At 46.0% G+C, this 27,419-nt stretch overlaps 18 protein-coding genes across 18 annotated transcripts; 10 read left to right on the top strand and 8 right to left on the bottom strand.

The window, feature by feature from the left end:
* Positions 1 to 5: 5 nt before the first annotated feature.
* Positions 6 to 560, bottom strand: OGAPHI_000533 (uncharacterized protein; the record flags this gene model as incomplete). The annotated part of the gene is made up of 1 exon (XM_046206522.1): positions 6 to 560. The coding sequence occupies one exon, from the start codon at positions 558 to 560 to the stop codon at positions 6 to 8; it is 555 nt and encodes a 184-aa protein (XP_046064609.1).
* Positions 58 to 1,468, top strand: OGAPHI_000532 (uncharacterized protein; the record flags this gene model as incomplete). Its single annotated transcript, XM_046206511.1, has 2 exons — positions 58 to 541; positions 1,035 to 1,468. The coding sequence occupies 2 exons, from the start codon at positions 58 to 60 to the stop codon at positions 1,466 to 1,468; spliced, it is 918 nt and encodes a 305-aa protein (XP_046064608.1).
* Positions 647 to 3,493, bottom strand: OGAPHI_000531 (uncharacterized protein; the record flags this gene model as incomplete). Its single annotated transcript, XM_046206500.1, has 1 exon — positions 647 to 3,493. One exon carries the CDS (start codon positions 3,491 to 3,493, stop codon positions 647 to 649), a length of 2,847 nt encoding a protein of 948 aa, XP_046064607.1.
* A 123-nt stretch (positions 3,494 to 3,616) lies between these two features.
* On the top strand, positions 3,617 to 4,600 carry OGAPHI_000530 (uncharacterized protein; the record flags this gene model as incomplete). The annotated part of the gene is made up of 1 exon (XM_046206489.1): positions 3,617 to 4,600. One exon carries the CDS (start codon positions 3,617 to 3,619, stop codon positions 4,598 to 4,600), a length of 984 nt encoding a protein of 327 aa, XP_046064606.1.
* A 180-nt stretch (positions 4,601 to 4,780) lies between these two features.
* On the top strand, positions 4,781 to 5,470 carry OGAPHI_000529 (uncharacterized protein; the record flags this gene model as incomplete). Its single annotated transcript, XM_046206478.1, has 1 exon — positions 4,781 to 5,470. The coding sequence occupies one exon, from the start codon at positions 4,781 to 4,783 to the stop codon at positions 5,468 to 5,470; it is 690 nt and encodes a 229-aa protein (XP_046064605.1).
* Positions 5,471 to 5,496: 26 nt separating this feature from the next.
* On the bottom strand, positions 5,497 to 9,759 carry OGAPHI_000527 (uncharacterized protein; the record flags this gene model as incomplete). The annotated part of the gene is made up of 1 exon (XM_046206456.1): positions 5,497 to 9,759. One exon carries the CDS (start codon positions 9,757 to 9,759, stop codon positions 5,497 to 5,499), a length of 4,263 nt encoding a protein of 1,420 aa, XP_046064603.1.
* On the top strand, positions 7,712 to 7,921 carry OGAPHI_000528 (uncharacterized protein; the record flags this gene model as incomplete). The annotated part of the gene is made up of 1 exon (XM_046206467.1): positions 7,712 to 7,921. The coding sequence occupies one exon, from the start codon at positions 7,712 to 7,714 to the stop codon at positions 7,919 to 7,921; it is 210 nt and encodes a 69-aa protein (XP_046064604.1).
* A 111-nt stretch (positions 9,760 to 9,870) lies between the features above and the next one.
* Positions 9,871 to 11,295, top strand: OGAPHI_000526 (uncharacterized protein; the record flags this gene model as incomplete). The annotated part of the gene is made up of 1 exon (XM_046206445.1): positions 9,871 to 11,295. One exon carries the CDS (start codon positions 9,871 to 9,873, stop codon positions 11,293 to 11,295), a length of 1,425 nt encoding a protein of 474 aa, XP_046064602.1.
* A 43-nt stretch (positions 11,296 to 11,338) lies between these two features.
* On the bottom strand, positions 11,339 to 12,076 carry OGAPHI_000525 (uncharacterized protein; the record flags this gene model as incomplete). Its single annotated transcript, XM_046206434.1, has 1 exon — positions 11,339 to 12,076. The coding sequence occupies one exon, from the start codon at positions 12,074 to 12,076 to the stop codon at positions 11,339 to 11,341; it is 738 nt and encodes a 245-aa protein (XP_046064601.1).
* Positions 12,077 to 12,352: 276 nt separating this feature from the next.
* Positions 12,353 to 14,410, top strand: OGAPHI_000523 (uncharacterized protein; the record flags this gene model as incomplete). Its single annotated transcript, XM_046206412.1, has 1 exon — positions 12,353 to 14,410. One exon carries the CDS (start codon positions 12,353 to 12,355, stop codon positions 14,408 to 14,410), a length of 2,058 nt encoding a protein of 685 aa, XP_046064599.1.
* Positions 12,925 to 13,305, bottom strand: OGAPHI_000524 (uncharacterized protein; the record flags this gene model as incomplete). Its single annotated transcript, XM_046206423.1, has 1 exon — positions 12,925 to 13,305. The coding sequence occupies one exon, from the start codon at positions 13,303 to 13,305 to the stop codon at positions 12,925 to 12,927; it is 381 nt and encodes a 126-aa protein (XP_046064600.1).
* A 33-nt stretch (positions 14,411 to 14,443) lies between the features above and the next one.
* On the top strand, positions 14,444 to 16,726 carry OGAPHI_000522 (uncharacterized protein; the record flags this gene model as incomplete). The annotated part of the gene is made up of 1 exon (XM_046206401.1): positions 14,444 to 16,726. The coding sequence occupies one exon, from the start codon at positions 14,444 to 14,446 to the stop codon at positions 16,724 to 16,726; it is 2,283 nt and encodes a 760-aa protein (XP_046064598.1).
* Positions 16,727 to 16,798: 72 nt separating this feature from the next.
* On the top strand, positions 16,799 to 21,334 carry OGAPHI_000521 (uncharacterized protein; the record flags this gene model as incomplete). Its single annotated transcript, XM_046206390.1, has 1 exon — positions 16,799 to 21,334. One exon carries the CDS (start codon positions 16,799 to 16,801, stop codon positions 21,332 to 21,334), a length of 4,536 nt encoding a protein of 1,511 aa, XP_046064597.1.
* Positions 21,335 to 21,362: 28 nt separating this feature from the next.
* Positions 21,363 to 22,226, bottom strand: OGAPHI_000520 (uncharacterized protein; the record flags this gene model as incomplete). The annotated part of the gene is made up of 1 exon (XM_046206379.1): positions 21,363 to 22,226. The coding sequence occupies one exon, from the start codon at positions 22,224 to 22,226 to the stop codon at positions 21,363 to 21,365; it is 864 nt and encodes a 287-aa protein (XP_046064596.1).
* A 113-nt stretch (positions 22,227 to 22,339) lies between these two features.
* OGAPHI_000519 (uncharacterized protein) lies at positions 22,340 to 23,998 on the bottom strand (the record flags this gene model as incomplete). The annotated part of the gene is made up of 1 exon (XM_046206368.1): positions 22,340 to 23,998. The coding sequence occupies one exon, from the start codon at positions 23,996 to 23,998 to the stop codon at positions 22,340 to 22,342; it is 1,659 nt and encodes a 552-aa protein (XP_046064595.1).
* OGAPHI_000518 (uncharacterized protein) lies at positions 23,832 to 24,796 on the top strand (the record flags this gene model as incomplete). The annotated part of the gene is made up of 2 exons (XM_046206357.1): positions 23,832 to 23,942; positions 24,248 to 24,796. The coding sequence occupies 2 exons, from the start codon at positions 23,832 to 23,834 to the stop codon at positions 24,794 to 24,796; spliced, it is 660 nt and encodes a 219-aa protein (XP_046064594.1).
* Positions 24,208 to 27,324, bottom strand: OGAPHI_000516 (uncharacterized protein; the record flags this gene model as incomplete). Its single annotated transcript, XM_046206334.1, has 1 exon — positions 24,208 to 27,324. One exon carries the CDS (start codon positions 27,322 to 27,324, stop codon positions 24,208 to 24,210), a length of 3,117 nt encoding a protein of 1,038 aa, XP_046064592.1.
* Positions 25,486 to 26,544, top strand: OGAPHI_000517 (uncharacterized protein; the record flags this gene model as incomplete). The annotated part of the gene is made up of 1 exon (XM_046206345.1): positions 25,486 to 26,544. The coding sequence occupies one exon, from the start codon at positions 25,486 to 25,488 to the stop codon at positions 26,542 to 26,544; it is 1,059 nt and encodes a 352-aa protein (XP_046064593.1).
* Positions 27,325 to 27,419: the final 95 nt, after the last annotated feature.

The raw sequence follows: 27,419 nt of genomic DNA, 5'->3' as shown, positions 1-27,419 counted from the left end.
CGTCATCATTCGTTATAATCATTGGTGGGAGGCTTGGCGTTCTCGCTCCGTAGGTACATGTCCACAGCTGTACTGAACGCGGCAAATCCTGCACAACCGATCATGGTGGACGTTGGACCACTCTTAATAGCAAGACCACCACCAGTGATGCATCCGGCCATGGTTCCGTTCCAAAGATCGTTCTTAGCGCGCAAGGACTCGATTCCACATTCGACACCGGAGAAAATCAGCCCAATGTATCCAAAGTTTTTCGCCGAAGACCATGTTCGACGACCCATATCGCTGAACTGGATCTTCACTTGCTGTTTGAATGGCAAATCCGCAATTTGTTGTGCAGGACTTTGTCCTGGTCCCATACCTGGAGCAACGTCGTATGCCATAGAGGCCATGAATAAACCAAAGAAACCACCAAGAACGAATCCCGACACTCCGGACATCACTGCTTTTCCTGGACACGACGAGATGAACTCCATAATCTGCTTGGCTCCTTGTTCGGCCTGTTCCTCCTGGGTCATCTCTTGGAGAGACCGCTTTGGAGGCGGTAGAAATGGATTATTCATTGAAATTTTTGTATAACAAATTAATTTTTTTATGAACATTTTAAAATGAACCTGCTATACATGCTGACGTAATCACAACCAGGAGACTACACGGCAAAGGAAGCACCTTTTGTTTGGTACTCTCTTCTGAATTTTCGGAGCTTGATGCGGTCCACCAGTTTGGAGATCAAATAAGCACAACAACCAATGAAACGGAACAGCGCCATGAATGCAACAATCCACAAAATCACGGTCAAGAACACAGAGATCCGTGTGGCTGGTAGGTAGTCTGTGGAGCTGCTATCGTCCGGAGTGAACTGGTACAACCCTCCTGCTTCGGTAACCAGCGCGATAATGATAAAGTTTGTAATCATCCAGACTAGCACCGTCATCGAACGAATGAACGCAAAATAAAAGGCGTCCTCTTCTTCCTGGTTGACTTTGGCTTCCACCTCCATAGTGGTGGTTGTGAGCTCGTTCATAATCTTGCGGTAGGCAACGTCGATCTGCGTCTTTGTAGTTGGAATGACAATTTCGAGTTCACCGTCCTGGGCGTTCTTAGTGACCTTGGCTTCACCCAAGTCGTTTCGCAAGTCGTCACCTTTGGTACCCCAGGAGATATCGTGGATGTTACAGAATGCATAGATGTTCAGAACGTTGATGTAAGCTGGACTCAACAGCAGGTACTGAACAAAACTAGTGAACATGTGACACGGGTCCAGGAAGATGAAAGATCCAATGAAGTAGAGAGCATATGTGCTCGTGGTTGCAACGATCAAATCACGGAATTTTGTCTCTGTAAATATCAGTTTCACGCTGAAATCGTTGGAATGGTCCTTGATGATTGTCTGGATACTCTTTACTGCCATGAACACGGCAGCAAAGATCATGTAAACCATGAGTATTGCGAAAAATGTCACAATAATTAAATAAAACCGCTTTGTACCTTTTGGTTTGTTTCCAAAGGAAAGCACAAATGTAGTGACGATAGAGGCCAAATATAACCAGAGGAAAAACACCGAAAGAATGTTCCCAGGTGCGAAGTCTGCTTCTGGCTCGGCCAGATAGACGGTCAGGATTCGGAACACTAGGAAATATGATCCTAGCGAAAACCAGGACACCAATAAGTTAATGAACTGATAAAGGAACTGGATGTGTAACATCACCTTGCGACCAAAAGAGTGCGACGTATGCCACACTTTATAAAAGTGGAAAAGCGAGTAAATGGCAGCAAAAAAGGAACCGTTCAACCAACGACGACGTTGAGAAATGAAATCATGTAGCTGTTCTGGAACGTCCGTGTGAGCTGCGGCAGAGCTCACATATTTCAAAAGCCACTCGCAATTCTGCTTTGCCACCAGCTCGAAGCACAATATACGATCCTCGGCAAGGTACATGTTCGCGTTGAAGATTCCACCATCGTTAGACCGCTTCAGATCCTCTCCCTTGAGATATTTTTGTAATGGTGCTCCCAGGAGCGCTTGATACCGGTAAGCACTGAACGCACCAGGGAGGACTGTGACGAAACCAAAAACGGACTCCATAGGCTTGTCGAGAATGTTACTGATCTTGTACTCGAAGTTTTGCGCTGCCACCAATGGGTTAAGCAGAAGACGACAGTTTCTCCCCAAACTTGCCTTGATTTCGCCACACGCTCCAGCAACACGGGGATCCTTGAACGCTTTCCATAGCTTGTAGAGTGCTTTCCCTTCTGGCTCCGTACCAACGTCCAAAAGCACGACAACGTTGGGTCTCAGAATAGGACCAAATGCCTCAAATGCCCACGCATGAGAGTTGATCTTCTTTTGATTTGTCTCCTTCAAGCAGAAGATCATTTGAATCGGAATCTGGTTCTCGGTAGTCAGCTTGACATGGTCGTGCTCCACCTTGCTAATTCCCACCATGGTGGTGTATTCATAGATATGGCTCACCACTTTATCATCGTTAACCTTGTTTTTCGCAAACCCTTCTTGATACACACCCAGGGCTCCCAAAAGTGCTTTGGATTTCGGATTGATCTTGGTTCTTCCGTCGCTGACGACACAAACGACCACTTTTTGCCAGGCATCCTGTCCCCAGGTGGAGGAATGCTGCATTGAGTATAAATGTCTGATGTTTTTGAAAACACCTTTCAGGGTCCTTGCTAATAAAATCTCGTTCTCGTTGTACATGGTTATCACAACCATCATTTCTGTGGACCTAGGTTGCGAGTAAAAACACTGACGAAGCGAGAAGTTTCTGTAGGCAAACTCAGCCGGCTCACAGGTACAAGCCTGAAATCTCATAAACAGAAACTCTCTATCCTTCTCCGACAACGGAGTGGTGTACTTGCTCAACAAGACATCACTAACGGGGCAGTCTAAAACCAGATTACCATTCACCATACGCACCTGACGCGCAGATGTCACGCTGGCCCCGGACTCGCTGTAATCGTCTCGCTCAATGTCTTCTTCTTCGTGGCTATCGTCATATCTGTAATCAAACGGATCAAAGTAGTCTTTCGGAGTATTGATTGGATAATAAGAATTATTCAAGTTTGGGAACGGAACAAAAGTTCGATCCGATTCGGCGTCTGGCTCAAAGTTATACTCATATCCGGGACGGTCTGCCACAAACGGGTCCTCTCTTTTGCGGTAAGTAGGCTCTTCTTCCTCCTCCTCCTTGTCGTCAAAGGGTGATAACTTTGGGATCTGGGGCAACCTACGGGTTTCATGCGATGGTGAATAATAGTATCGATCTGGTGACGGCGAGTAAGATCTTCGTTGTGGGCTGGGCGTGCCATATAACCGGTCTCTTGATCCGTATCGATTTTCTGGAGTCAAATACACGCTGTTATTGTCTCTTCGAGGAGACGAATAAGATCGCTCAAACTCCTCTTCCGTCGCATTCATCTGTATCCACGGATTATCAACGGGGAGTCCGTTGAGTGTTTCGTCGGATCGGTTATAGCTCATTGGATCTGTTTACCTCAATTTATTTTCTTTGTTTTGTAAACAGTCGCGAGCCTTCCAGCCACATGTGGCGCATCAACATGGAAAAACATTATTATCAGTGGAAGCTGAAAAATTTTAGTTCCAATGGCTTCATCTGTGCCCGGACCAGTGCCTTTACCGGCCTCCCAATATGATCTGTCGACGTACCTCGGGCGTGTCAAGCATTGTGCGGGTATATCTGACCCTACAATGCTGCTCAACACTTCGAAAGACATCGAGAACGCAAAGAGACTAGTCTGGGACTATAAAAACGGAGTCATTTCTGAGATGACTCCTGACGTCTGGCGTGCGAAAAGAGTTCTGGACTCCTCGATCCACCCAGATACTGGAGAAACCGTTGTTCTGCCGTTTAGAATGTCATCGTGTGTCCTGTCGAACCTGGTTGTCACTGCTGGTATGTTGACCCCTGGCCTTGGAAATGCGGGGACTGTCTTTTGGCAGATCGCGAACCAGTCGTTGAATGTGGCGATCAACACCGCCAACGCAAACAAATCACACCCTCTGACGACCAAACAACTCGCAACTAACTACTTCCTGGCTGTTGGTGCCTCGTGCGGAGTTGCTCTGGGTTTGAATTCTATTGTTCCTCGGTTGAAGAATGTTTCTGCAAACACCAGAATGATCCTCGGACGTCTTGTTCCATTTGCGGCTGTTGTTTCTGCCGGTATCGTGAACGTTTTCCTTATGAGAAGTGAAGAGATCAAAAAGGGTATTTCTGTGTTCGACCAAGACGGAAACGACTTGGGCAACTCCAGACGCGCTGCCGTTCAAGCTGTTGGAGAGACTGCTGCTTCACGTGTCATCAACGCTACTCCAATCATGGTCATTCCTCCTCTGCTTCTTGTCAGATTACAAAAGACCGTTCTTAAAGGTAAGGGTTCTGCCGTCCAGACCTTGGCCAACATCGGAATCATCACTGCCACCTCTTTCCTTGTCTTGCCTTTTGCACTCGCTGTTTTCCCTCAACGTCGTCATGTTTCTGTGGACCAGCTCGAGGAGAAGTTCCGTGGCTTGAAGGACTCCAAGGGAAACGAGATCAAGCAAGTCGAGTTCAACCGGGGCATCTAATCAAATCAGCCATCCAGTCCATTTTGCCGCACATAGATTACTCAATTAGACGCCGGCTCCGTTACTTCTGTACATTTCAAAAGAATCCCCCCACTCTTTTTGAATCTTCTTGTCTAACTGTTTTTTATCTAAATTTTTTTTTTCTTAGATCTGATCTCGACTCTTTTTTTTTTGCCTCCCATGGCTGTCACTTCAGTGATAACGACTATTGCGCCGCTGGCCAAGAAGAAGGACCGCCAGCGCGCGTTGGAGATACTCCAGAAGGTTGCGATTGAGGTTGCCCCTGTGATGCGTGTCTACGGTTTCAAAGTGTCCACGCTTTGTGAGTTCTATCCTAAAAATCCCCAGCTTTTGGGGCTCAATGTCAACCATGGAGCAAAAATTTGTCTGCGTTTACGTTACCCCCACTCAGAGTCTCAGTTTCTTCCACTGGAAGATGTGATCCAGACCATGCTGCACGAGCTCACCCACAACAAGTTCGGCCCCCACGATAACAAATTCTACAAGCTGTTAGACGAACTCCGTGAAAAATACCGCTCCATCAAACAAAACGGGTCCTTACAAGAAACAGGCTATGTTGCCGAGAGCCAAATGCTTGGTGGCCGCCAGCAGGGCCTCATCCGAGAAATGCGAGTCAAGAAGCTCAGTCAGATCAAGTATGTTGCAAAAGTCGAAAAGCTGGGGTCTAATAAACCAAAACAGAACAAGAGCATGCGCGAATTGATGCTCGAAGCTGCAGAAAGACGGGCAAAAGACTCCAAGTCGTGCTCCGTCGACCTAACTGCCGTCCCGGACGATGATGAACTCTTACCAACTTCAAAACCGGAACCAGAACCGGAACCGGAAATTATAGAGATTCTAGATGATTGACTAATACATTAAGTCTAAAGTCTATTTCACAACGGGTTTCCCGTCGCTTTGATATATGCAAAAACCGGATCTTTGTCAACAGTGTAATCGGACAGGTCCTTGATGGAGTCTGCCGAGATCACGTCTCTCAGTTTCTTGTCATTCTTGAACCAAGTGGCAATGAGGTAGCTCATTTCCTGTTGCAAAACCTTCAAGTACCCAGGGAACAGCTCAAACGTGGTGGACTCAATCAAGTCGCGCAGGTTGTAGTAGAGCTTACCATAGGATACTCCACTACGGATGAACGCGTCCGCAATCACACCCGTTGGCGGTTTGAGCTGCTTGATGCTGTACTCCGGTGAGTAGAAATACCGCACCAACAACTGGAACAAGTCGATAATGGGGAACAAGATCTCTGTATCGGAGACGCGAGACGCCACTGCAATGAACTCGTTGTTGATCTCAGAGAAAAACGGCTCTCCTGAATCTTTATTCTTGAAGTACCATTTGCTAAGAAGACTCTCCCATTGTGAGAGTATGTCCTCCACATTTCTGTGATCAGAAATCTTGAAAGTGACCAGAGCAAGTGTGTAGTATCCCAGTGGATCAATAAAGTTATTGTAAAGATCACTGATAGGTAGAACTCTTCCATTAAGTTTCTTGATTGCCTCCTGTTTGGCGATCTCGCTCACACGTTCATCATCAAGAACAGTCAGCAGCAACTCGTCTTGTAAATTGGCAACCGCCAGCAAATCGCTAATAGTCACCGAAAGGAAAGTCATTTCTTGTCTCAGATCAGGAGGACAAACACAGTTGCAGAACCCGTTGGCACGCGACAAGAATTGGATTCTATTTGCAAGGTCGATATCGAACTTGGAGATAGCCAGCGAAAACAACACACTGGCGGACTGGAAATAGTTCTCCCTCTTGGAATAATAAATCCAGAGCAGCTTGGCCATTTCCATGTCTTTGGTTGAGTAGTCCCTCAGAAAATCAAGGACGAAAGAGGTCTCGAGGTCAAGCAAGCGTTCTCCCACTCCGATTTTGACCAACCATTTGTAGAATTCGTAATGGAACAGTTTGTCCTGGCTTTGCAGACAAATTTCGTAACTCTTATCTCTAAGTTGAGAATATTGTGTGGCGAGTTGTCCATCAGCTCCGAAGTAGGAGATCGGGGCTTTGGCATCGGTGAAACTAGTATTATTGGCTGCCTGTTCCAAGCTCAAGATGGACTTTTCATCGACATCCACAAGAATCTTGAAAATCAATTCGTACAGCTTCACACGTTTTTCATACGCGAGCTTCTTAGGATCATCGATCATTAATGTAGCTTGTCCTTCAAGCTCATACTTCAGACCCAGGTTAGTTGGATCCCCTGAGCTTGAAATTTTCAGTAACAGTTCAATTGCGCCTGGGTAGTAGTCTAACAGAAGCATCACATTGGTCAGGTCATTGATGGTTTCAAATGTAAGAGCATCGTGCGTTTTGCTCAAAAGTTGTGCGGCAGCCTTAAGGTACTTGGTTTTGTTTTCGTTGTCGTTATTAGCGGCAAAGTCTTTGGCCTTTTTCAAGCTTTCAATTGCTTTGAAAATGAGAACATCTCCAGTTGAGCAGAACGAGCCACACTTCTCTTGAAGAGTGTTCGCGACCAGCTCCACAGAGTCTCCAGACGAAATGCTCTTATTAATCACGGATGAAAGAATCTCTTTAATCAATTTGGAAGTAGCCTCATCGTTGGAACTGAAGAAATCATTGAAGGTCAAACAGCTCAAATCGGCTTGGCTTTGAATGGACAAGTAGGTCATCACATCAACAAAGTTCTTGTTCGTCTTTTCACTGTCATCGTAAAGAATTGCGAGAAACGAAAGACCTTCTTTGACACTTTCGAGGAATTTCAAAATGGCGTTGAATCCAATGTTTTCAGCTTGAAGACATAGCTCCAATTCCTTGCTGTTCGCACCTGTTTCATACAAAGGACCTAGCAATCCCGGAATGATCTTCTTGTTCTCATTGAAGAAACTCAAAATGATGATGAGCGAACATAGGAAATATTCAAGCTCTTGTCTTGTGATGTTCAGCCCTGAAAGAAGCACCTTCTCATTTGTCAACTTCTTCAAAGAGTCCTCAATTATGAACCCACTCTTGTTGAACTTGACATTTGGATCAAGCTTGAATATCTCTTTATCCCAGAACTCTCTCAATAATCTTGAAAGCAAGAGGATCACTGAATAATACCGATCACTGAGTTCAACATTATCAACGATGGCAGGCAAGTTCTTATTCAGTTTGGAATTCTTACCACCGGAAATAAAGTATTTTGTTGCAAGATTTCTAAAGCTGTCCGGTTGGCCATATTTGCAAGCCAAGTACAAAACACTCGAACATGCTTCACAGGACCCATATTTGTTAACAAATTCGTTGAAAGTTTTGTCATCAAGCGAATCCTCGATAATCATATCAGGTGTTCTGTAGCGGTAAGTATGGATTCCCGTAGTTGTAAGAACAGCTATCTCAAGAGGTGGGGCCAAATACTGAATTGCGAACTCATTACAGTACCCCTTTGGGGTGTTGGTCGCGTGGAAACTTGGGCTCATTGCTTCAATCGAATGGATTGTCTGGAACTTGTCCAGTAGCTCAAAGTCTTCAACATATTGAAGGGAGTTTTTCAAAACGCCATAATCTGGAGTAGAGCTGTAGAACTGTGACTCGTTATAACAGAAGAAAATACCTGGAGACACGATCAACGAGTCCTTGATGTTGTTCAAGAGCTTCGAATTTTCTTGTGCAACTTTCAAATCCTGAGGAGTGATTTCATTATTCAAAGGATTCTTGGTTATAGATTTTGGTGCTTCTTGTTTTGTGTTATTGGCCATGAAATTTTGACCTTGCTGAAGCTGCTGTCCCTTCAGAGATTCTAATTTGTCGTGGAAACTCGAGTCAGGAGGCGGGAACTTGACGTAGCTTGTAGTCAACGTGAGTCTTTCGTAAAGGGTGCTTCCATTAATGTACAGCCTGCAACCCGTGTTGGTAACAGCAACCAAGAACAAATTGTCGCTCTCATTCTTGGTAATTGGGAAGATGTTAACGATCTCAAATTCGTTCTTTTTCAAAAGAGTGGATTGAAGGTTGAAAGTTGTTGTCGCAAGATCTTTGAGAACATTGTAAGGCTTCTTCACAACAGAAGCGCCTAGTTCAACCTTTCCATCGGAAACCTTTAATCTATAAGCTCTGATTGTGGACTTGGACGATAGAGTGTACAAAATTCTTCTTGAAGAATCGATTTCCAGTTGCACAATAGTTTCAATTTTTGAGTCCGTCTCTTGGCCTAGCAATCCCAGACCGGGGAGCTTCTGAAACACGTTATAGTTGGGCACCACTGAAGACAGGCCAGATTTTGTGAGACATTCCTTGTAGCAATTACGCTGGAACCATTCGTCCGTATTGGAATAGCTGAGTCTCCACACGTTCTCGCCATCTCCAATTCCAGTGAAGAAAATATCGTTAGTTTGGTCAAAAGTGATGAATTTGTTGACAATGAGACCGTGTGTAGGAACGCTCATCTTAGTATCTGATATTGTGAGGTTTTCTGGCGTATACTCAACAGCCAGAATGTGGATGTCCATGGATGTTGAAACTAGAAGCAGATAATTGACACTATTCACGAAAACACCTGGTTTTGGTTTGATCAATTTCACTGTGAGGATGGTGTTTTTCAGCTCATCAATTGTGAAGTACTCCGATTCATGGGAACTGGCCTTATAGTTCCAGATAATAAGCTTGTTGTCAATTGTCAGCCATGCACGTTGAAGCTCGTTCAGAAGTCCCATGTTGGTGATGCAATCTAAACTGTGATACTCCTGGAAGATTTGGTCGGGGATATTGTAAATGCTCGATTTCTCAAACCTCGAAAATGGCCCTAACGACTCGTTCGGCTTATAATTGTAGTTGTCGATGGCATACTTGGTCAATACCTCACTCAATGGTGGTGTGTTATTGTCCTTTTCGATTGCTGATTGAATACTTTGACTAACTAGACTCATTGGGGGAGTACTGGACAACAAGGGCAGGGATTTCTCACTTGTGAGCTGGTAGTTCATGAGCTGAGATGAGTTGAAGCCTGTAGAGAGGGAAGAGGTCAACCGTGTAGATGGGAACAAAGATCCAATCCCAGAAGGTGTTGCCGTCGAGGTAGGCACGTTGGCCTTTCTTGCGGCTCTTTTCTTCTGGAAATCAGATACCTCTAGTTTTGCTTCCTTCTTTGCATCGGAGGAACTTCCAAAACCAAGCACCTGGCCAAAATGAACCGACATTTCAATCACTGGTCAACAACTGGTGTTTTGTTTTGATTAAAAAATTTAGCCAGCCGGGTAAACTAATTTTTCCCTTCATCAAGTTGAATTACAAATCAATTCCTCTAAGCGATGGCTGAACCGTTTCCCTCGATCGCTGGCGCTTCGCTAACTGAGCTCATTGAACAGCTAACTCATTATGCACTTTCGAATGGCTTGTTGATTTATCCGCCAGGCTTCGAGGCTTATCAACCAACTGTGGCTCCGGTTACGCTCTATCCTACGCCATTACCACGGAGCGAGTTCAACAAGGGAGTCGCCATCTCCACCAAGTTCAACGAGCTGTACAGTAATGTGGTTGTGGAGAAGTCTTGGCTCATCGAGGTGATTGACGAATTGTCCAAGTTTGATCGTGACTTCACTGGAAAGTTATACGAGACATATCTCGAAGCTGAGTCCAGCATTGTGCAACCTGTTTCGTTGGGATTGTTCCGGTCCGATTACATGCTGGATACTGTTTCTGGTAATATCAAGCAAGTTGAATTTAACACCGTTAGTGTGTCATTTGGTGGTCTCTCTCCAAAGGTCGGAAATCTACACAGTTTCCTGAATAATCAAGGTCTCTACGGCAAACCCAAATACTACAAGGAGGAAGATCTCCCAGTTAGCTATTCGACAGCAGGACTTGCCAATGGATTGTATGAGGCAGCAAAATATTACGACACCACCGAGAGGGCTTCAGATACAATTGTCCTGTTTGTGGTTCAACCGGGCGAGCGTAACGTTTTTGATCAACGTGCTGTTGAATATAGCCTTGCTGAGAAAGGAGTCAAATCGAAGAGAGTTGATTTCACAAAAGTGGTCACTAGTGTCAAGGTTGACCAATCCACAAATAAGGTGTACTACGGAAATGAAGAGGTGAGTGTGGTCTACTACCGTTGTGGATATGCTCCTAGCGAATATACCGGTCCCGAGACATGGGAGGCCCGGTTATTATTAGAGAAAACTAAGGCTGTGAAGTGCCCCTCGTTGCTGGTTCAATTGAGTGGAGTTAAAAAGGTTCAGCAGCTACTCACCAACAATTCGATCTTGAGCAAGTATCTGGAAAACAACGACGAGCTTTCGTCAACGTTTGTCAAAATTTATCCATTGGATGATACTGAGGAAGGGCTTCTTGGAAAGAAGTTGGCATTCGAGCAACCTGAAAGGTTTGTGCTAAAACCACAAAGAGAAGGAGGAGGAAACAACATTTACAAAGAAGATATTCCTTCTTTCTTGGAAAGCATAGAGGCAAAAGATTGGGGAGCATACATTTTGATGGAACTGATCATTCCTCCCATTCATGAGAACAAAATACTAAGAAATGGCGACGTTCTCAGCGAAGGCGTGGTGAGTGAGCTCGGAATCTTTGGTACAATTTTATTCAACGAGAAATCTGGCTCCATAATACACAATGAGGAGTCTGGATATTTGCTGCGCTCCAAAACTAGTAGCTCCAACGAAGGAGGAGTTGCTGCGGGCTTTGGATGCGTTGATAGCCTATATTTATATGAATAAAATTAAAACTTATGAAAATCACCTAAAAAAAGCATAAATGTCCCTAATGTCTTCCGTCCTTACTCTTCTGAGACCACCATCCCAAAGTAAAAAGTCCAAACAGCCCGAAAAATAGGCCATCAGAGGAGCTCTGTTTAGGGGCCGACTCGGAGATTTTTTCCTTTGTAGTTTGCAAGATCTGACCTGCTTTACTCACTGGAGCAGAATCTAGCACTTGCGAAACAGTCCCAGCAGTTTCCTTGACAATAGGCTTGTCTTTGAGCGAGGCTTTTGTGGACAGAGATGGGATTTTGATGGCAGGCTTCTCATCTGGAGGTGGATATGCTTTTTGGTCCACCTTGTAGAAGTCGATGGTGGAGTTATCGCCCTTCGCCTTCTTGGAGGCAGTAGAGCTCATCTGGCGAGTTGTTGGCTTCTTAGCAGCCTTGGAAGTTGTGGTGATAGTTCTGGCGGCTGGCTGAGCAACAGTCTTGGACGAATCATATTGAGTAAGTCTTTGCATCAAGTCGATCTTTCGTCCAGAAACCTTCAGTCCTCGACGTTTGCACTCCATTTTGAGTCCCTGGAGGTTCATGGAAGTGTATTTACTTGGATTTCCAACGTCCATCAATAATTGTGCTTTGGACGTTTGGTGGACTGATCTTGTTGTTGTTTGCAGCTTGACAGCCAAATCATCCTTGGGAAACGCCTGTGGGGCTTTTCTCACCGTTGCAAATCCCCTTTGAACGCTCTGGCGGTAAGCAGCACCTATTGTGGGCAACGATCTAGCGGTTCTCAACATAGCAATGGAATGAAGAAAGAAAATTGGATGCTGACTTCTTTTTCTAAGTATTATTGTTTACCCCAATTGGGTAATTTAATTGGGTCGATCGACCGCGACTATTAGCGAGGTGGTCTCTATTGTTGATTTCGTGACAACCTGGTCAGTCGGGCATAGCAACCACCTCCACCAGTATAAGGCGCTTATTTCACTCCCCCACTTAACCATTGTAATAATCATCCCCCACCCAGAATATCGAAGCATAATTCACTCCTAGCAAAAATATTTTATTAACACATGGAACAAGTGTCTCTATCGCGACCCTACGGTCCTTTCGAGTTAATCGATTGGGAACATGAGTATCAGTTGAATTCGGACTTCCAGAAACGGCGACTTCAATCGTCGAACCGATTCCAACAATTCATATACACAAACCAACGATGGCTTTTACTCATAGGAGCATCAATTATCATGGCATTACTTACAATTGCCATAGACTATTCGTCGATGTTTCTACACGGTCTTCGATCAGGTGTCTGTAAGTCAAATGTGCTGACACCAGCCTATGAATGTGACGATCTCGCTGATTGGTCCACCTTCTTCTTGTTTTTCACAGATAGCACCATGCTGCGCAAAATTAACGACTTCATTGTCTACTTAACAAATGTGTTGATCTTGACTCTTTTCGGATCCCTTTTAGCCACCAAACACAAGTACATTGCTCGTGGAGGTATACCGGAAGTCAAACTATTTCTATCTGGAGCAAATATACCTGGGTTTCTTCAGCCTAGTGCAATTGCCTCCAAAGTATTGAGTTTGGTTCTGATTCTATCTGGTGGATTATTCCTCGGTCTGGAGGGTCCGCTTGTTCATATATCCATGGGTGTTCTAGACTTCTTGATTACCAAGTTCTCGCCTACCAAGAATGAAGCCATCAGAAGGGAATTACTCTCGTCGACGGTTGCCATTGGCATTGGGCTCGCTTTCAATGCACCAATTGGAGGAGTCCTTTTTGCACTCGAGCAGATCCAGTCCGCGTTTCCGGTCGATAAGATGATGTGGAATGCATTTGTTTGCTCGACGGTGGGAGTAACCGTACTGCAGAAATTGCACCCATACATGAAGATGGACATTGATGAGATGTTCACCGTCTCGTGGAAAAATAACTGGTTGTCCTGGGAGACTGTGCCATATATGTTCTTGGGATTACTGTGTGGTGTACTCGGAGTGATCTTTTCAAAACTCAACATCTACTTTGCAACTTTCAGGAAAACACGCCTGGACAATCCAAAATTGAAAGTGGTGGAGGTGATTGTGGTTTCAGTTCTTGGTGCAGTTGTTGGCTATTTTTCCAAGTACTCCATGTTTTCGCTTCCAAAGATGCTGCAGCAGCTATTTGACAATTGTGCCGATACGTCTGCCAATCTGCTGTGTCCCAAGGAGTCAGAAATCCCCTACGGTCTCTTTACGCTCTTACTGGCTGGAACAGTTCAGAGCTTCATTCTCAGTTCTTATACATATGGATGCAACGTTCCCGGTGGACTTTTGCTACCATGTTTGATTATAGGTGGATCTGTTGGCCGTCTGGTTGGATTGTTGCTACAGACTATTCAAAATGAAGTTGTGACATCTGCATTGCATATCCAATGTCTCAACGAGAAAAAGTGTATCTCTGTTGCATCTTATGCTGTTGTTGGAGCGGGTTCATTTGCCGCTGCGGTTTTCAAGATGAATGTCACTATGGTTGTGATCCTCTTTGAGCTCACAGGAGCGGTGACATATATGATCCCGATCATGATGGGAGTTTTCTGTGCCCGTTTTCTCAACGACATGTTGATTGACATGAGCATTTATGAGCTCTGGCTGGAAAATGCAGAGATGCCGTACCTAGCACCGAACATTGAGGACAGATTGACCCATCCTGAATATGCGATTACCAACTGTGATATGCAGATGCTCTCTATCGAAGAATTTGCAAGCCTGACTGATGACGGTACATTGACCCTGAACGATATAGAACGGCTACCGGAACAACAAGGATATCCTGTGGTAAGAAACGATGACCTTGTTGGCTACATTTCAAGCTTCAGTCTCCGGTCGGAATTAGCGAAACTGAAAGCTGACAACATTGTATCGTTTGACTCTGTTGTAACGTTTGACCATTCAAAATATGGTTGCCACAGTCTTCAGGCTCTTATGGTTGATTTGAGTCTTTTGCAGATCGTGAACGGCGACACCAAGTTCCTGACTGCTTGTCAGATGATGGACCAATTATGGCTCGAATGCGTTTTTGTTTGCTGGCAGGGCAGTCATAAATTGCGCGGTATCATTTATCGAGACAAGGTTGAAAATTGACGTTAAAATAAATAAAAAAATTAATACCATGATATGAAGGCGATTAATATAAGTCTTGCATTAGCAGGACCTTTAAAGGAACCTGAGAAAAGCAAAGTGGAAGTCTCTGTAAGTTCTCTTCCAAAAGTTGGAATGTGCGATTTGCCGCAGAACTTGCTTCAAACGGACGGGGTGTTTGCAGTAGATAGCTGGGTCCTTGTTTTCAAACAAAGACTGATAGGCGCAATTGATATCAGATCTGAGGTAACTCAGCTTATGGCATACTGTGGATACATCTATGTTCTTTCTGGTGACACAATACTGGTTTTCACTGAAAATACATTGGAACTCGTGGATCAGGTTCGTCTCGAATTCTCTGCCCAACGATTTTGGTTGCTAGAGATTGAGTCATGCATTGTTTTGGTCGCACAGAGTTGCTCAATGATATGTGTTGTCACTCACAATAACACAGTTACTACTTCTGCTCCGCTATACTTACCATTTTGGCCTAAGGGAGCCGCACTCTTGAACCGATTCTATGTCTACATAGTCGGACCGTCTGGCCAGTATGAAGTTTTCCGCTACAACATGGAACAGCAATGTTTTTTGCCTGCTGATAGAAGGATGCTTGTGCGTATAGGTACATTTGGCCAGCCAAAACTAGGCCGCATTCTCGACGTCGAGATTGTCGGTCAAGGAAAGTGGGTTGTGTTGCAGGAGACAGGTTGGACCCTGTATCAGATACAGGAAGCAAAGCTAGTACAAGTGGTTTCATCTCCATTGACTAATGTTGGAGAAAGACTTGAAAAGAGAAAAGGTGAGCAGTACGCCTTTGCGATAGTCATGCAAAATGGAGAACTCATGGTAGTTGAAGATGGAAACGTGGTATTGGAGCAACAACAGCATCCGGCTTCAATAGGTAACGTCCAGATCAGTTACACAGATAATATTGACAACTTGGTTTTCGAGTCGCACGACAAATTTCTTGTCTTTGAATCCCGCTACCTCACTTTCCATCATTGTTCTCTGTCAATCTCCAATTTCCCCATCGATGTCTTTTTCCTTCTATCAGAGTCCGCAGATACCCTTACAGAACACTTCCTTGCCTATTCTGTTGCAAATTTTAGTTTTTCCTTGCTTGCTCAATTGTGTATGCATTGCGTGGCAGGAAGACCGCTTGCTTTCGAGCTCCTTAACCAGTTGCTCGCTGGTGTCGGGAGGTTTAATGAAGACCTTGTGCACACATGGAGGCAATATGCTGATCAGACATATTTCCCCGGCACAGAGAATTTATCCGTTTATTCGGTGTTAGTGCTGGGTCTATTATTCAACCACGAAAAGATTGACCTTGGGCCTGAATTTGGTGGCAAGCTAGAAAAGTACTCTTCGTGTCCATCGACCAGTCAGTGCATTGCTTATTTGTTAAACAAGCTTGGGCCCCGTATCCAGGATTTAGCTCGCATTCCAACTCTGCTATTCAACATGATCGAATACAACCATCTGGACGTCTTGGACACGTTTGCCTCACTGGACGAACGTCTTACTGTCACGTGTTTGGGACTCATCCTCAGCATGTCCATACCTCCATTGGAGTATGTTAACAGATTACTTATTACCCGAAACCTTGCTCCCAACAACTTATTTATTCTCATCAACGCTCTGCTGATGCAGCTTCCATGTCCTAACAGTGCGAAAACACTTAATTTACTGACTACAAACTTCCACGAATCTCTCGGTGCCTTTTTCGAAGGTGTCGGAGAACGTCTTCCTCAAGACCTGCTCACTTCAAAGTCTAAGGTGGCCCTGATGTTAGATGATACGGAACTACAGCTTGGCTACGATGGCGTTGTCATGATGCGCTCTCGTGACAAATGGGCCCTAATCCCACTGAAATCCGAACAGCTGCCTCCAGACAACGATCTTTGTTCCAAGCTTGGCCAGTTCCAGCGATTAATCAAGCCCAAGTTCGCAGGAGACGGTTCGAAGCTTGCCGTTTTTGACTTCAGCAACTACTCCATCAGAATTTGGGACCTATCGGAGTTGAAACCAGATGCGTTGGATACGCGAGTTGTGCGATCAGACATAGCTGTCAAACTACCCAACTTTTACGTTTTATTCCTGCAACGTCTGGGCAAAGCTGCTCCCATGGAATTTGCCTCCACGAACGACACCAAAGTGTGCTATTCCAACGTATTAATAGACCTGAGCGACTTGTTGTCTAGCTACAGCGAAGTGTTTGGATTCAAGTGCTCCGATCTCGACCTTGACTGGGCTCTGGGTGACCGTATTGTGCTGAAGCTGCAGAACAAGATTATCTTTGTGTATAATCTGGGGTAAATACGGAGACCGGCCCACGACCTTTTTTATATAAATCACATACAGCCGCGAATAAATATAAAGAGCAATAGAATGGCCCGGATAGTTCTTCTCCGAATTGGAGACACTGGAGAGCCGCTAGTTGACAGTTCACGGGGTGTTTTGACCTTCCCGACATGTTCCCAGGGTGAGAGTCCTCTTTTTGTGCTGAGATTCTACATTGTTGCAGGCTCTCAAATCACAAACAAGGGAACAATATGGACTGATGTCCCCAAACAGGCCGACGACCCATACAGAAGGGATAAGTATACCAAGCATACAATCAATGGCAATTTTTACCAAGATATAACGATTGATGTTTCGATTTACAACCCTGGATCTTATTGCTACTACATTGGATACAACACTTTGAAGGAGGGCGATGAGGAACAATTCGTCACCACACGCAAGTTTTACTTCGTGGTGCCACCATCGTTGTTTGTCAAGGATTTGTACTTGCCGCTCAATGCGGTGAGTATGCAGTCTGTCGTCTCGAAGTGGATGGGACGTAACAATTCCGAGTGGGATCCCATTTTCGCTGAGATTTCACGAAAGGGATACAATATGATCCATTTCACTCCACTGCAACCCCGTGGAGAATCTAATTCACCGTACTCGATTTATGATAACCTCGAGTTTGACCCTGTTGCGTTCCCGAACGGCAAGTCAGACGTTCAAAAAATGGTCTCGAGACTTGAACAGGAGTATGACATCCTTTCGATGACAGACGTTGTTTTCAACCATACTGCAAACAATAGTCAATGGATCAGAGAACATCCAGAAGTAGGATACAACGAGGAAACGGCTCCTCATTTGAAACCTGCCATCGAATTGGACAGATTGTTGCTACATTTTTCAAGGAGCATGAAAAGACACGGATATCCTACTACAATCAACAATGTGGAAGACCTGTTAAAAGTTATGGATGGAATTAAAATTCATGTGCTCGGTGATTTGAAATTATGGCAGTACTACGTGGTTGATGTTGATGACCATATCAGGAAATTGGAAGATGAATGGCCGAAACGAATAAAGGTTTGCGACTTGGACGTTCCAAGAAATGCTAGTCTTCCAGAACTGGCCCAATTTGTTGTCTCGAGTGCGTCCACGAAACCTTTTGGACTCGGTGATCGTTTCGGTAATAACTTGGATATCCCCAAGTTTGTGTCCGTTCTGAATTGTCTGTACGGCGACCTTTCGTTAGACGAGATTAAACAGCATGCCCACAAAATCTTAGATGAGATCAATCTCCCATTGTACAAGGAATATGATGAAGACAATAACGAGATTTTGGAGCAACTTTACAACAGAATAAAGTACATGAGATTGGAGGATCATGGACCACGTCTCGGTGAAGTGACGGACGACAACCCATTAACAGAACCATACTTTACCAGATTCACTGATGCTTCAGGAAGAGACTGGGCATTGGCAAATAACGGTTGGATCTGGGGTGGAAACCCTCTCGTTGATTTCGCGTCCGACCAGTCCAAGTGTTATCTAAGAAGGGAAGTGATCGTTTGGGGTGACTGTGCGAAATTGAGGTACGGAGCTGGACCCGACGATTCGCCATATTTGTGGTCCAGAATGATTGAATACTCCAAATTGCTGGCTTCTCTTTTCCATGGATTCAGAATTGACAATTGTCATTCTACTCCATTACACGTCGGAGAGGCAATGCTCGATGCAGCTCGTCAGGTGAATCCAAACTTGTACGTTGTCGCTGAGCTTTTCAGTGGTAGTGAGGAGTTGGATATCGTTTTTGTTGAACGACTGGGAATCTCCTCGTTGATTAGAGAGGCTATGCAAGCATACTCTATCAATGAACTTTCGAGACTGGTGCATAGACACGGTGGACCACCAATTGGCTCTTTCAAGTGGCTACCACTGGACGAGCTTGCTTATCCAGTGCACAAAGAATTGTTCGAAACTAGATCAAGCGAGAGTTTCCCGAAGAAAAGTGAAATCCCAATACCAGAGCCCGTTGTTTCGCAGGCTCCACATGCCCTGTTCATGGATTGCACCCATGACAATGAGACTCCAAACGAAAAAAGAACTGTTGAGGATACGCTTCCAAATGCCGCATTGGTTTCATTTTGCTCATGTGCTGTGGGTACTACTTTTGGCTACGATGAATGCTATCCCAAACTTTTGGATGTGGTCAACGAGGCTAAGAAGTACACTTTCGGACCTGGTATTGGGTCTGTGAAAGCAAAACTCAACAAGATCAGGCTTGAACTTGCCAATCAAAGTACTGATGATTTGGAAAGCAATGAAATGCATGTTCATCATGAAGGTCAATTCATCACTGTCCATCGTACAAATGCCAAAACAGGAAAAGGATACTTCCTCATTGCTAGAACTAAATTTTATCAGGATGGTGATCAGTCACTTGCTCCCATTCGTCTGAGTGGAAGTAAAGTGAAGCATTTGTTTGCATACACACTCGTCAGAACTGGGGATGACCCAAAACCAAGTGAGAACTTTTTAGAATCTGTCCCTGTTGATCTTAGAGAGATCTCGCCTCTAAATGTCGACGTTGATGGAAATGATAGCCTCATTAACCTTCCAGTCGAGTTTCCACAAGGATCTATCGCTGTCTTGAGCACAGAGATTCCTGGCTGTGACGACAGTTTGGATCACTTTGTCCGTTCAGAAGCCTTGGAGGCTGCGAAGAACTTGACATTGCTTGATATCAACGCAATCCTATACAGATGTGAGTCTGAGGAAAGAGACGCCAGTGCAGGAACCGAGGGTGTTTATGATGTCCCCGGCTTTGGTCGTCTGGTGTATGCTGGAATACAAGGATGGATCTCCGTTTTGAGAGACATTATCAGACACAATGATCTTGCTCACCCATTATCGGATCACTTGCGCTCAGGAACCTGGGCATTGGATTACATCCCCCAAAGATTATCAAAATACGAAAGTTATGGTAAAGGAGTGTCAGAGTTCAAGCAGTGGCTAGAGTCTCGTTTCCAAGAGGTCAAGAAAGTCCCGTACTTTTTGGTTCCTCGATACTTTGCGCTGGTTGTGGGAATAGCATATGAAGCTTTGCGGTTCCAGGCTCTTAGCCAAATGAGTGTCAAAATTCAGAAGAGCACTCAGTTCGTCCAGAGTCTTTCTTTGGTGTCTGTTCAGATGAATGCTTATATGAGAAGTGCTTCTATCGACCCGTATAAGATTGTCCCTTCGATGGCAGCCGGTCTTCCTCACTTCAGTTACGATTACATGAGATGCTGGGGACGTGATATCTTTATATCGCTTCGTGGCCTATTGCTGGTAACTGAACGATATGAGGAAGCTAAAAATCATATCCTCTGCTTCGCAATGACTTTGAAACACGGATTAATTCCTAACTTGCTTGGATCAGGCAAAGAGCCAAGATACAATGCTAGAGATGCAGCATGGTGGTTTCTGGAATCGGTTCAGAACTATGTTCATATAGTCCCTGACGGAGAAAAGATTTTGGATTGCAAGGTGAAAAGACGGTTCCCACTGGATGATACACATGTTCCATTGGATGACCCACGCGCTTTCAGCTATGAGAGCACAATTAGAGAGATTATCTACGAAATCCTCAGTCGGCACGCTGGAGGACTTGATTTTAGAGAGGCTAACGCTGGCCCGCAAATCGATTCGCAAATGAAAGATGAAGGGTTCAATATCTCCATCAGTGTTGACTGGAACACTGGACTTATTCATGGAGGCAACCAGTTCAATTGCGGAACATGGATGGACAAGATGGGAGAAAGTAGCCTCGCAGGAAATAAGGGCTACCCTGGAACACCTAGAGATGGCGCGGCTGTTGAGATAAATGGGTTGTTAAAGAGCACTTTGCGGTTTGTGTTGGAGCTGCAAGCTAAAGGAATTTTCGACTACGATTCGGTGAAGACGCAAGACGGCAAGAGAGTGACGTTTGAACAGTGGAACGACTTGCTCCAGAACAACTTTGAGCGGTGTTTCTATATTCCTGAAGACAGCAGCAAGGATTCTGAGTTCGAAATCAATCCTAACATTGTCAATCGGCGTGGAATTTACAAGGATCTTTACAAGTCTGGCAAAGAGTACGAAGATTACCAGCTGAGAGGCAATTTCCCAATGGCTATTGCCGTCGCTCCAGAATTGTTCACGCCGTCGAGAGCTTTGAAGGCTATACAGATCGCAGACAAGGCCATCCGTGGCCCTATTGGGCTTGCTACATTGGATCCTGCCGATTACAACTACAGACCGTACTACTTGAACAGTGTGGACTCCATGGACTTTGCTACCGCTAAGGGCCGGAATTACCACCAGGGACCGGAATGGTGCTGGATCTTGGGATATTACATGCGCGCATTCCGGCAGGTTCATCTTGCAGATCATCCTGAGTGCTCGGATAAAGGCTCTGCGACCGAGTATCTGCACCAATTACTGTCCAGAAGACTTTCTGCGCACAAAAGGTGGTTGGACGACAGTGTCTGGGCGGGGCTGACGGAACTCACACAGAAGAACGGCGAGTTCTGTGGAGACTCGAGTCCAACTCAGGCATGGAGTGCGTCATGTTTACTTGATCTTTACTTTGACTGCTGGGAAGACGAAAAAAACTAGTTAAGATTCAACAAACTGGGAGCTTTACCTATTTCTCATCGTCAAGGGGGTAAACGGTTGGGTCCCATCCGGTGGTGAAGTACTCGTTTGGTTTCTCCAGGAGAGCCAGATCTTCCTCAGACAGCTTGATGTCGAAGACCTCGAGGTTAGGAACCAGTCTTGCCTTTGTTTCTGTCTTTGGAAGCACGACATAGCCCTTGGCTAGGGACCATGCGATCAAGATCTGACCGGCAGACTTACCGAGCTTGGAGGCAAGAGTTTGCAAGTCTGGGTCGTCGAATTTGCGGGCCTTTGCCAATGGCGAGTAAGCTTCAATCAAAATTCCTTGTTCATGGCAGTACTTGCACAACTCCGAGCGCATCAGCCATGGGTGGACCTCAATTTGGTTTACTGCCGGCTTGATCTTCAAATCCTTGTAGGCGAGCAGCTCGTTAAGGTGCTTGACACCGTAGTTGGACACACCGATGTTCTTGACCTTGCCCTCGGCAACGGCCTCTTGCAGAGCTTTCCAGGACCCGTGACGCTTCTCGTAGTCGGATTTCGGAGAGTGCATCAACACGAGGTCGATGTAGCCGATCTTTGCGGCTTTTTCCAAGGACTCCGCAACAGATTTCTTGGTGAGCTCGTAGCCGTGGTGGTCGTCGTAGACCTTGGTGGTGTAGAAGAGGTCCTCACGCTTGTTTGCTGGGTCCTCGGCAAGCCATTTGGCGATTCCTTCACAGACTTCCTTCTCGTTCTTGTACAGAGCGGCGGAGTCGACATGGCGATAGCCGGCCTTCAATGCCTCGTAAACAATGTTCTCTGCAACTTCTGGAGAAGTCTTGTAGACCCCCAAGCCAACCTTGGGGATGGTGTTGCCCGAATTTAGAGTGTACGAAATGGAGCCAGACATGAAGATAAACAATTGTCAGCAAGGTTTTTTTTTGGAGTGTCGGAGTTATCCAGAATAGGTAGTTACGTTGATAAATATTATAGCTTTGCGCAACCCGCTTGAAAAGGGTAATATTACCATAGATATGAATAGTTTTCGTCCAGATGAGGGGCTTCGTTAGGGTTGATTGTGTTGAGGGAGAGGAACGGATCGTGTTCCTGGAAGTCGGACAGGGCGTCAGGGAAGTCCAGATCCTGGCTATGGTCTGAGGTCTCGGGCACTGCCACCGGAACGGGCAAAACGTCGAGCTGTTCGGCTTCTCTTTTCACAGGCAAGTGAATGCGCCGGACCGTGGTGGTAGCCTCTTCGGGCTCCTGCACCCTGAGAAACTCCCAGAGCAAAATGGCCCTCACGTTGTTCTTCGGGACGTTGTCCAGCGAGATCCGTGGCTTTGTATCTGCCACCAGCTCGTTGTCGTTGTTGACATTGACTATGACCTGCTTCATGGTAATACCCTTGATTGCGCGCGCAAGCAGGTCTGTATGGATGTGGTTCGTGTCTGGCGACTTCATCAGCCGACGAATACTGGCAAAGAAGTCGGCCCAGTAGTTGGTGCCGAGCCGAATGTCTAGAGTGACCTCCTTGTGGTCGACCTGTCTCTTCACCGCCTTGCTCTCGAGTTTCTCCAAGGTGGTGACGATGATTCTCCCGTAGGAGTAGATGAGTGTGAGACAGGCGTACTTCCGGTCGGAAAGGGGCAGGTTGGCCAATTGCAGGCTCGAACTGACGTTGAAGTGGCCAGTTAAAAATTCCTGGCTCTCGTCAGGAGCAATTAGCTTCACCATTCCATGCAAAATTGGGACGGGGGGCAAGGATGAATGCATTTGGATAGGCTGTGGGGCCTGTGTGTCCTGTTTAATTTGATCCACAAGCTCGAACAATTGGGGGAATCGGTGGCTGAGGTCTGCGTTGGTTCTGATCCGCAATGGAGGCTGGGTAAAATCCTGTGGCAACGAGGTAAACATTTGAGACGCGGCCGGTTTGTCGAAGTCGACAAAGTTCATCACAAACTTCTTGAGAGTCAGGTCGATTTTGAACAGGTCGCCGAGACCGATTTCCCGAGGCTGAATATTGCTCACCGCTGGCACCGGTGCCAACGGGTATCTCACTGTTTGTATTTCTGCCGACGAGGTCTCCTTGGACGCAGCCGAGATCTTAGCCATGGATATCTGGCCAAATTCCTGGTCAAACAGCCGCTTTGTCTCCTGGTCGCAAGGAGGACCGTCCACAATCAGTTTTGTAAGTTCGGGACGTTTCTTCAAGTTCTTCACCACCTGGATGTGGGAAGACACCTGTTTACGCGACCGAACCTTGCCGGTCTTGGCAAGAATATAATCTGAGATCAGCTCGTTACGGCCGCAGGCCCTTCCGTTGATCTTGATCTTGTACAGTCCTTGTTTAGGGATGATGCGCAAAGCTTTCTCGAACGCTTCCTCAACGTCTTTTGGCCATTTCTCCTGCTCCTTGTTGCTCCGATGATTCAGTTTGTTGCGTTCCGTGTTTTCTGGCCCATCAAATGGCCGTTTTCGTGGCAAAGGCGACCCATCGGCCAAAGCACTTTCGTCGATGCTGAGATCAGAAGTGTTGAAGCTGTCTTCCGAAAACTCGTCAAAAGACTCTTCCATCTTCACTTGGGCGAGCCGGTCCCCCACCGAGTGCGAAGGCTCACGGGCCTGCGTACTCGGAGGAGTGGGGATGGCACTCTTCCGAGGTGGCAATGGAGTCTTAAACATGGCTTGGAAACTTTTACAAAATCATTTGTTTTTCCTTGTAAACAAACCAACCGTGTTTCGCACGGCGGTGCGGCGGCAGTGCGCGCAAAGAAAAATAAAAAATAACAAGCGCAACCCTTCCACCGCGTTGGAAGGAGTGCTCTCTCGCTTCCAAAAAGCTTTTTTTAGGTCTACTCCTCACACCGCACACAATTATTATTACAGGATACTTAGTACTCGTCGTCAGAGGAGTCCAGGTAGTTGGCGTAGTCGTCGGCCGACGCAAATGTTGGCAGAGACTTGAGCTTCTTTGACTTGCCGGCGTTCTGCTTCGACCGTTTCTTTGTGTCTGGTTGCTCCTCTGTCTCCTCTTGCTGCTCTGGCTCTTCGTCAGACTCGAGCTCCGATCCGGAACCAAGAAGTTCGCCAACATCCGAGTCGGACGAGTCGCTGAACTGCGCTGGCTCGGCATCTTCCTCCTCTTCCTCCTCCTCCACTTCTTCTTCCTCTTCTTCTTCGCCAGATCCCAAGTCTTCCACTGTCTTGAGCGTAACCAGTCCTTCCTCGTCCTCGTCGTCTTCGTCGGCTTCTTCCTCGTCCAGCTCCTCTAGATCCTCATCACTGATCTCGCTCATGTCAAAGTCTGACAGATCATCATCGCTAGGACCTTCCACCTCGGGATTGCTCTTCACCAGAGCATTCCAGACAGTGTCCTCATCGATATCGGATTCCTCCTCGTCATCGTGCAACTTGCTATTGAGCTCTTTATCCATTTTGGAAGCAAGGGCTTTTTCCTGCTTGGTGCTGAAATACTCGTAGAAGAACCGATCCTCCGGCTGGATCTCGGCGGCCTTCTTGTTGATCCAGTCCTCTGTGTTGGTAGGAAGCTCTCCATAAGCCTGTGTCTTGACCAACATGGAGCCGGTGTGAGCACCGGCTAATGGTTGCATGATAGACTGTCCACGAACAACGGGCTTCATCTTGGCCTTCTTGTATACGAATCTATCCAGGAAATGAGCCAGGGTGAACAGACCAAGATTAGGCTTCTGCAAGTCCTTGGTCTGGTTGTTGAAGAATGCCTCGGTGTAGTGTGTCACTGTAGGATGGTAATGCTGGCTGAAAATGTTCAGCTCCCATAACGACGAGAACTGCGCATTGGAGAACTGCGGGTCTCTCTTACGAGAGTCGTACTCCGGCTTCTGTTCGCCGTCCTCAACTGGTGCATTGAAGATCAGGTTGCGGATCTCAGGAACGTCCTTTTCCAGCTCAATCAACAAGAACATCATTCCCGTAACCGACCCAATATTGATCCAGTTCAAACAGTTCTGACAGATACGTTTCACAAACGCCATCACACGATCCTTGTTGGTGTCCTCCTTAAGAGACTGGAACAATAAGTTCAAGTAAATTCCCTGTTTGGAAGAAGTGACAACTCTCTCGTCCAGTAAACTCTCGTAAAGTGTTCTGTAGTATCTGTCTCTGTTGATGTCTTCCTTCTGGACAATCCGATGGATCAGCATCAGAGCTTGAATACTGGTGTTGAAGTTGGTGCTGTGTGTGATCTGGAAAAGCGTATCCAAATGGGCCTTGAACACAGATGCTGGCAAGTTGGAAAACGGAAATGCTCTGTTGAGACCAGTCAAAATGGCAGCAAACATCTTACTGTTGCGCTCTTCCAAGGCCTCCTCCTCGGTTTTGTCCATCTTGACCGACTTTCCACCCTTCTTACCGCGCTTGAAATTTCTCTTACGTCTACCATCCTTTTGATGCTCCGCTTCCTTCATCTTCGTGGTGTTAGTGCTGTCAGTCTCGACCAACAGCTTCTCAAACAATTTGAAATAAGCGTCCATCAGCTTGTTGGCAAGCTTGTCTTCCTTTCTGGTGAGGATGGTCTGGTTCAATGTCAGCGTGGAGTAGTAGATGGCATGGTGGTCGTTGTTCTTTCTGAACAAAACGTCAAAGATACTGTCAACCACAATCTCCTTCATTGCAGGGTGTTCCTGTTGCAAGAGCAAAACATGGTAAGAGGTCTTGGAAGCGACCTTGTTGTCCTGATCACCAAGCTTGTTCACACCAATACGCAGCAAGTTGGCCTCCTGTTCTGGCTTGGCCTTGAGCAAAGAAAACACATAGCCAATCACCTTGGTACGAACGTGCACAATGCTGTCTTGGAGAAGTTTCTCCAAAGTTCCAATGAATTGGAAGTACTTCTTTTTCAAGTAGTCTTCAAAGTAGAACACGATCAGCTCTTTTGGACTGGAATTTCTGGTCAATGGTTGTTTGTTGAAATAAAGCAGCTTTCTGTCGGCAGGAAGAACACCGTTCACAAACAAATCGGCCAATGCCTCAATACACTGAAGAGCAGCAGTACGAGATTTCTTGTCGCACATGGCGAACATGGTCTCCAAAGCTTTGTGGTTGTGCAAGGGGGATTCTTGGATCAAAAGAGTGAGCGCAGAGATCTTATCGTTCAAAGTACCGCCAGTCAACACTTGCGAAAGGAATCGTTTTTGCGAGGACGATTTGTTGAACTCCTGCATGTACGTTTCCTGCTCCTGTCCAAATAGCCGTTTGGCGTCGGTGTAGAGTTTCTCGATCTCAGCAGGGTTAAGTGCGTCTCCTCTGTTGTTGGGAAGAGTCTCGTTAAACCAGTCGTTCCGGGGAGTGACCACAAGCTTGTCGGAGACAACTGTCTGTAGACTCTGGAGCTTGGACGACTTGGGTTTCTGCTGGGGTTCTTCCATCTCCTGTGCTTCCTCCTCTTCTTTTTCTTCCTCGTTCTCGGCTTCCTCCTCTTCCTCTTCTTCTTCCACCTGTTCCTCATCCTCCTCTTCCTCTAATTCTTCTTCTTCCACCTCCTCCTCAGCCTCAGCCTCAGCTTCGTCAAACTCGAGCCCCTTCATGTACTTTGACAGCTCCTTCTTCAGCTTGTCGTCGGCTGGAGCACCGTCAAACTCCTGCTCGCTATCCTCATCATTAATACCTTCAAGGAGCTTGAGATCTTCGTCGGTAGCACCCAATGCAAGTGCTTCCCGTCTAAGTACATCCTCCTGCTTCTCGGTGTTTTGGTTTTCTTTCTTGGTGAACTCTTTTTGAGAATACTCTTTCTTGGGGTATTCTTTCTTAGGATAAGCTTTCTTAGGGTACTCTTTCTTGGTGAACTCTTTCTTAGGGTACTCTCTTTTGGTAAATTCTTTCTTAGGGTACTCCTTTTTGTTCGGCACCTCCTTCTTATTATTTCCGCCTTTCTTCTTGTCTGGCTTTGCCTTATTATCTTTGGCGCCTCGCGCAAGCGATTTGGTCACCTTGTCCTTGATGGACCCCAAATTCAACTTCGGAAGCTCCATACTGTACTGATCTAAAAATTTTTGAAATAATTTTTTTTTTCACGTCTATCGCCGCGTCGAAAAGATAACCGTGCAAGTGGCTCTTTCCTACCCGC

The sequence above is a fragment of the Ogataea philodendri genome, assembly GCF_020536065.1.
Source record: "Ogataea philodendri strain CBS6075 chromosome Unknown scaffold21, whole genome shotgun sequence".
NCBI lineage: Eukaryota > Fungi > Ascomycota > Pichiomycetes > Pichiales > Pichiaceae > Ogataea > Ogataea philodendri.
The sequence above is the reverse complement of the archived record's forward strand: the minus strand, read 5'-3'. Positions and strand labels throughout refer to the sequence as shown.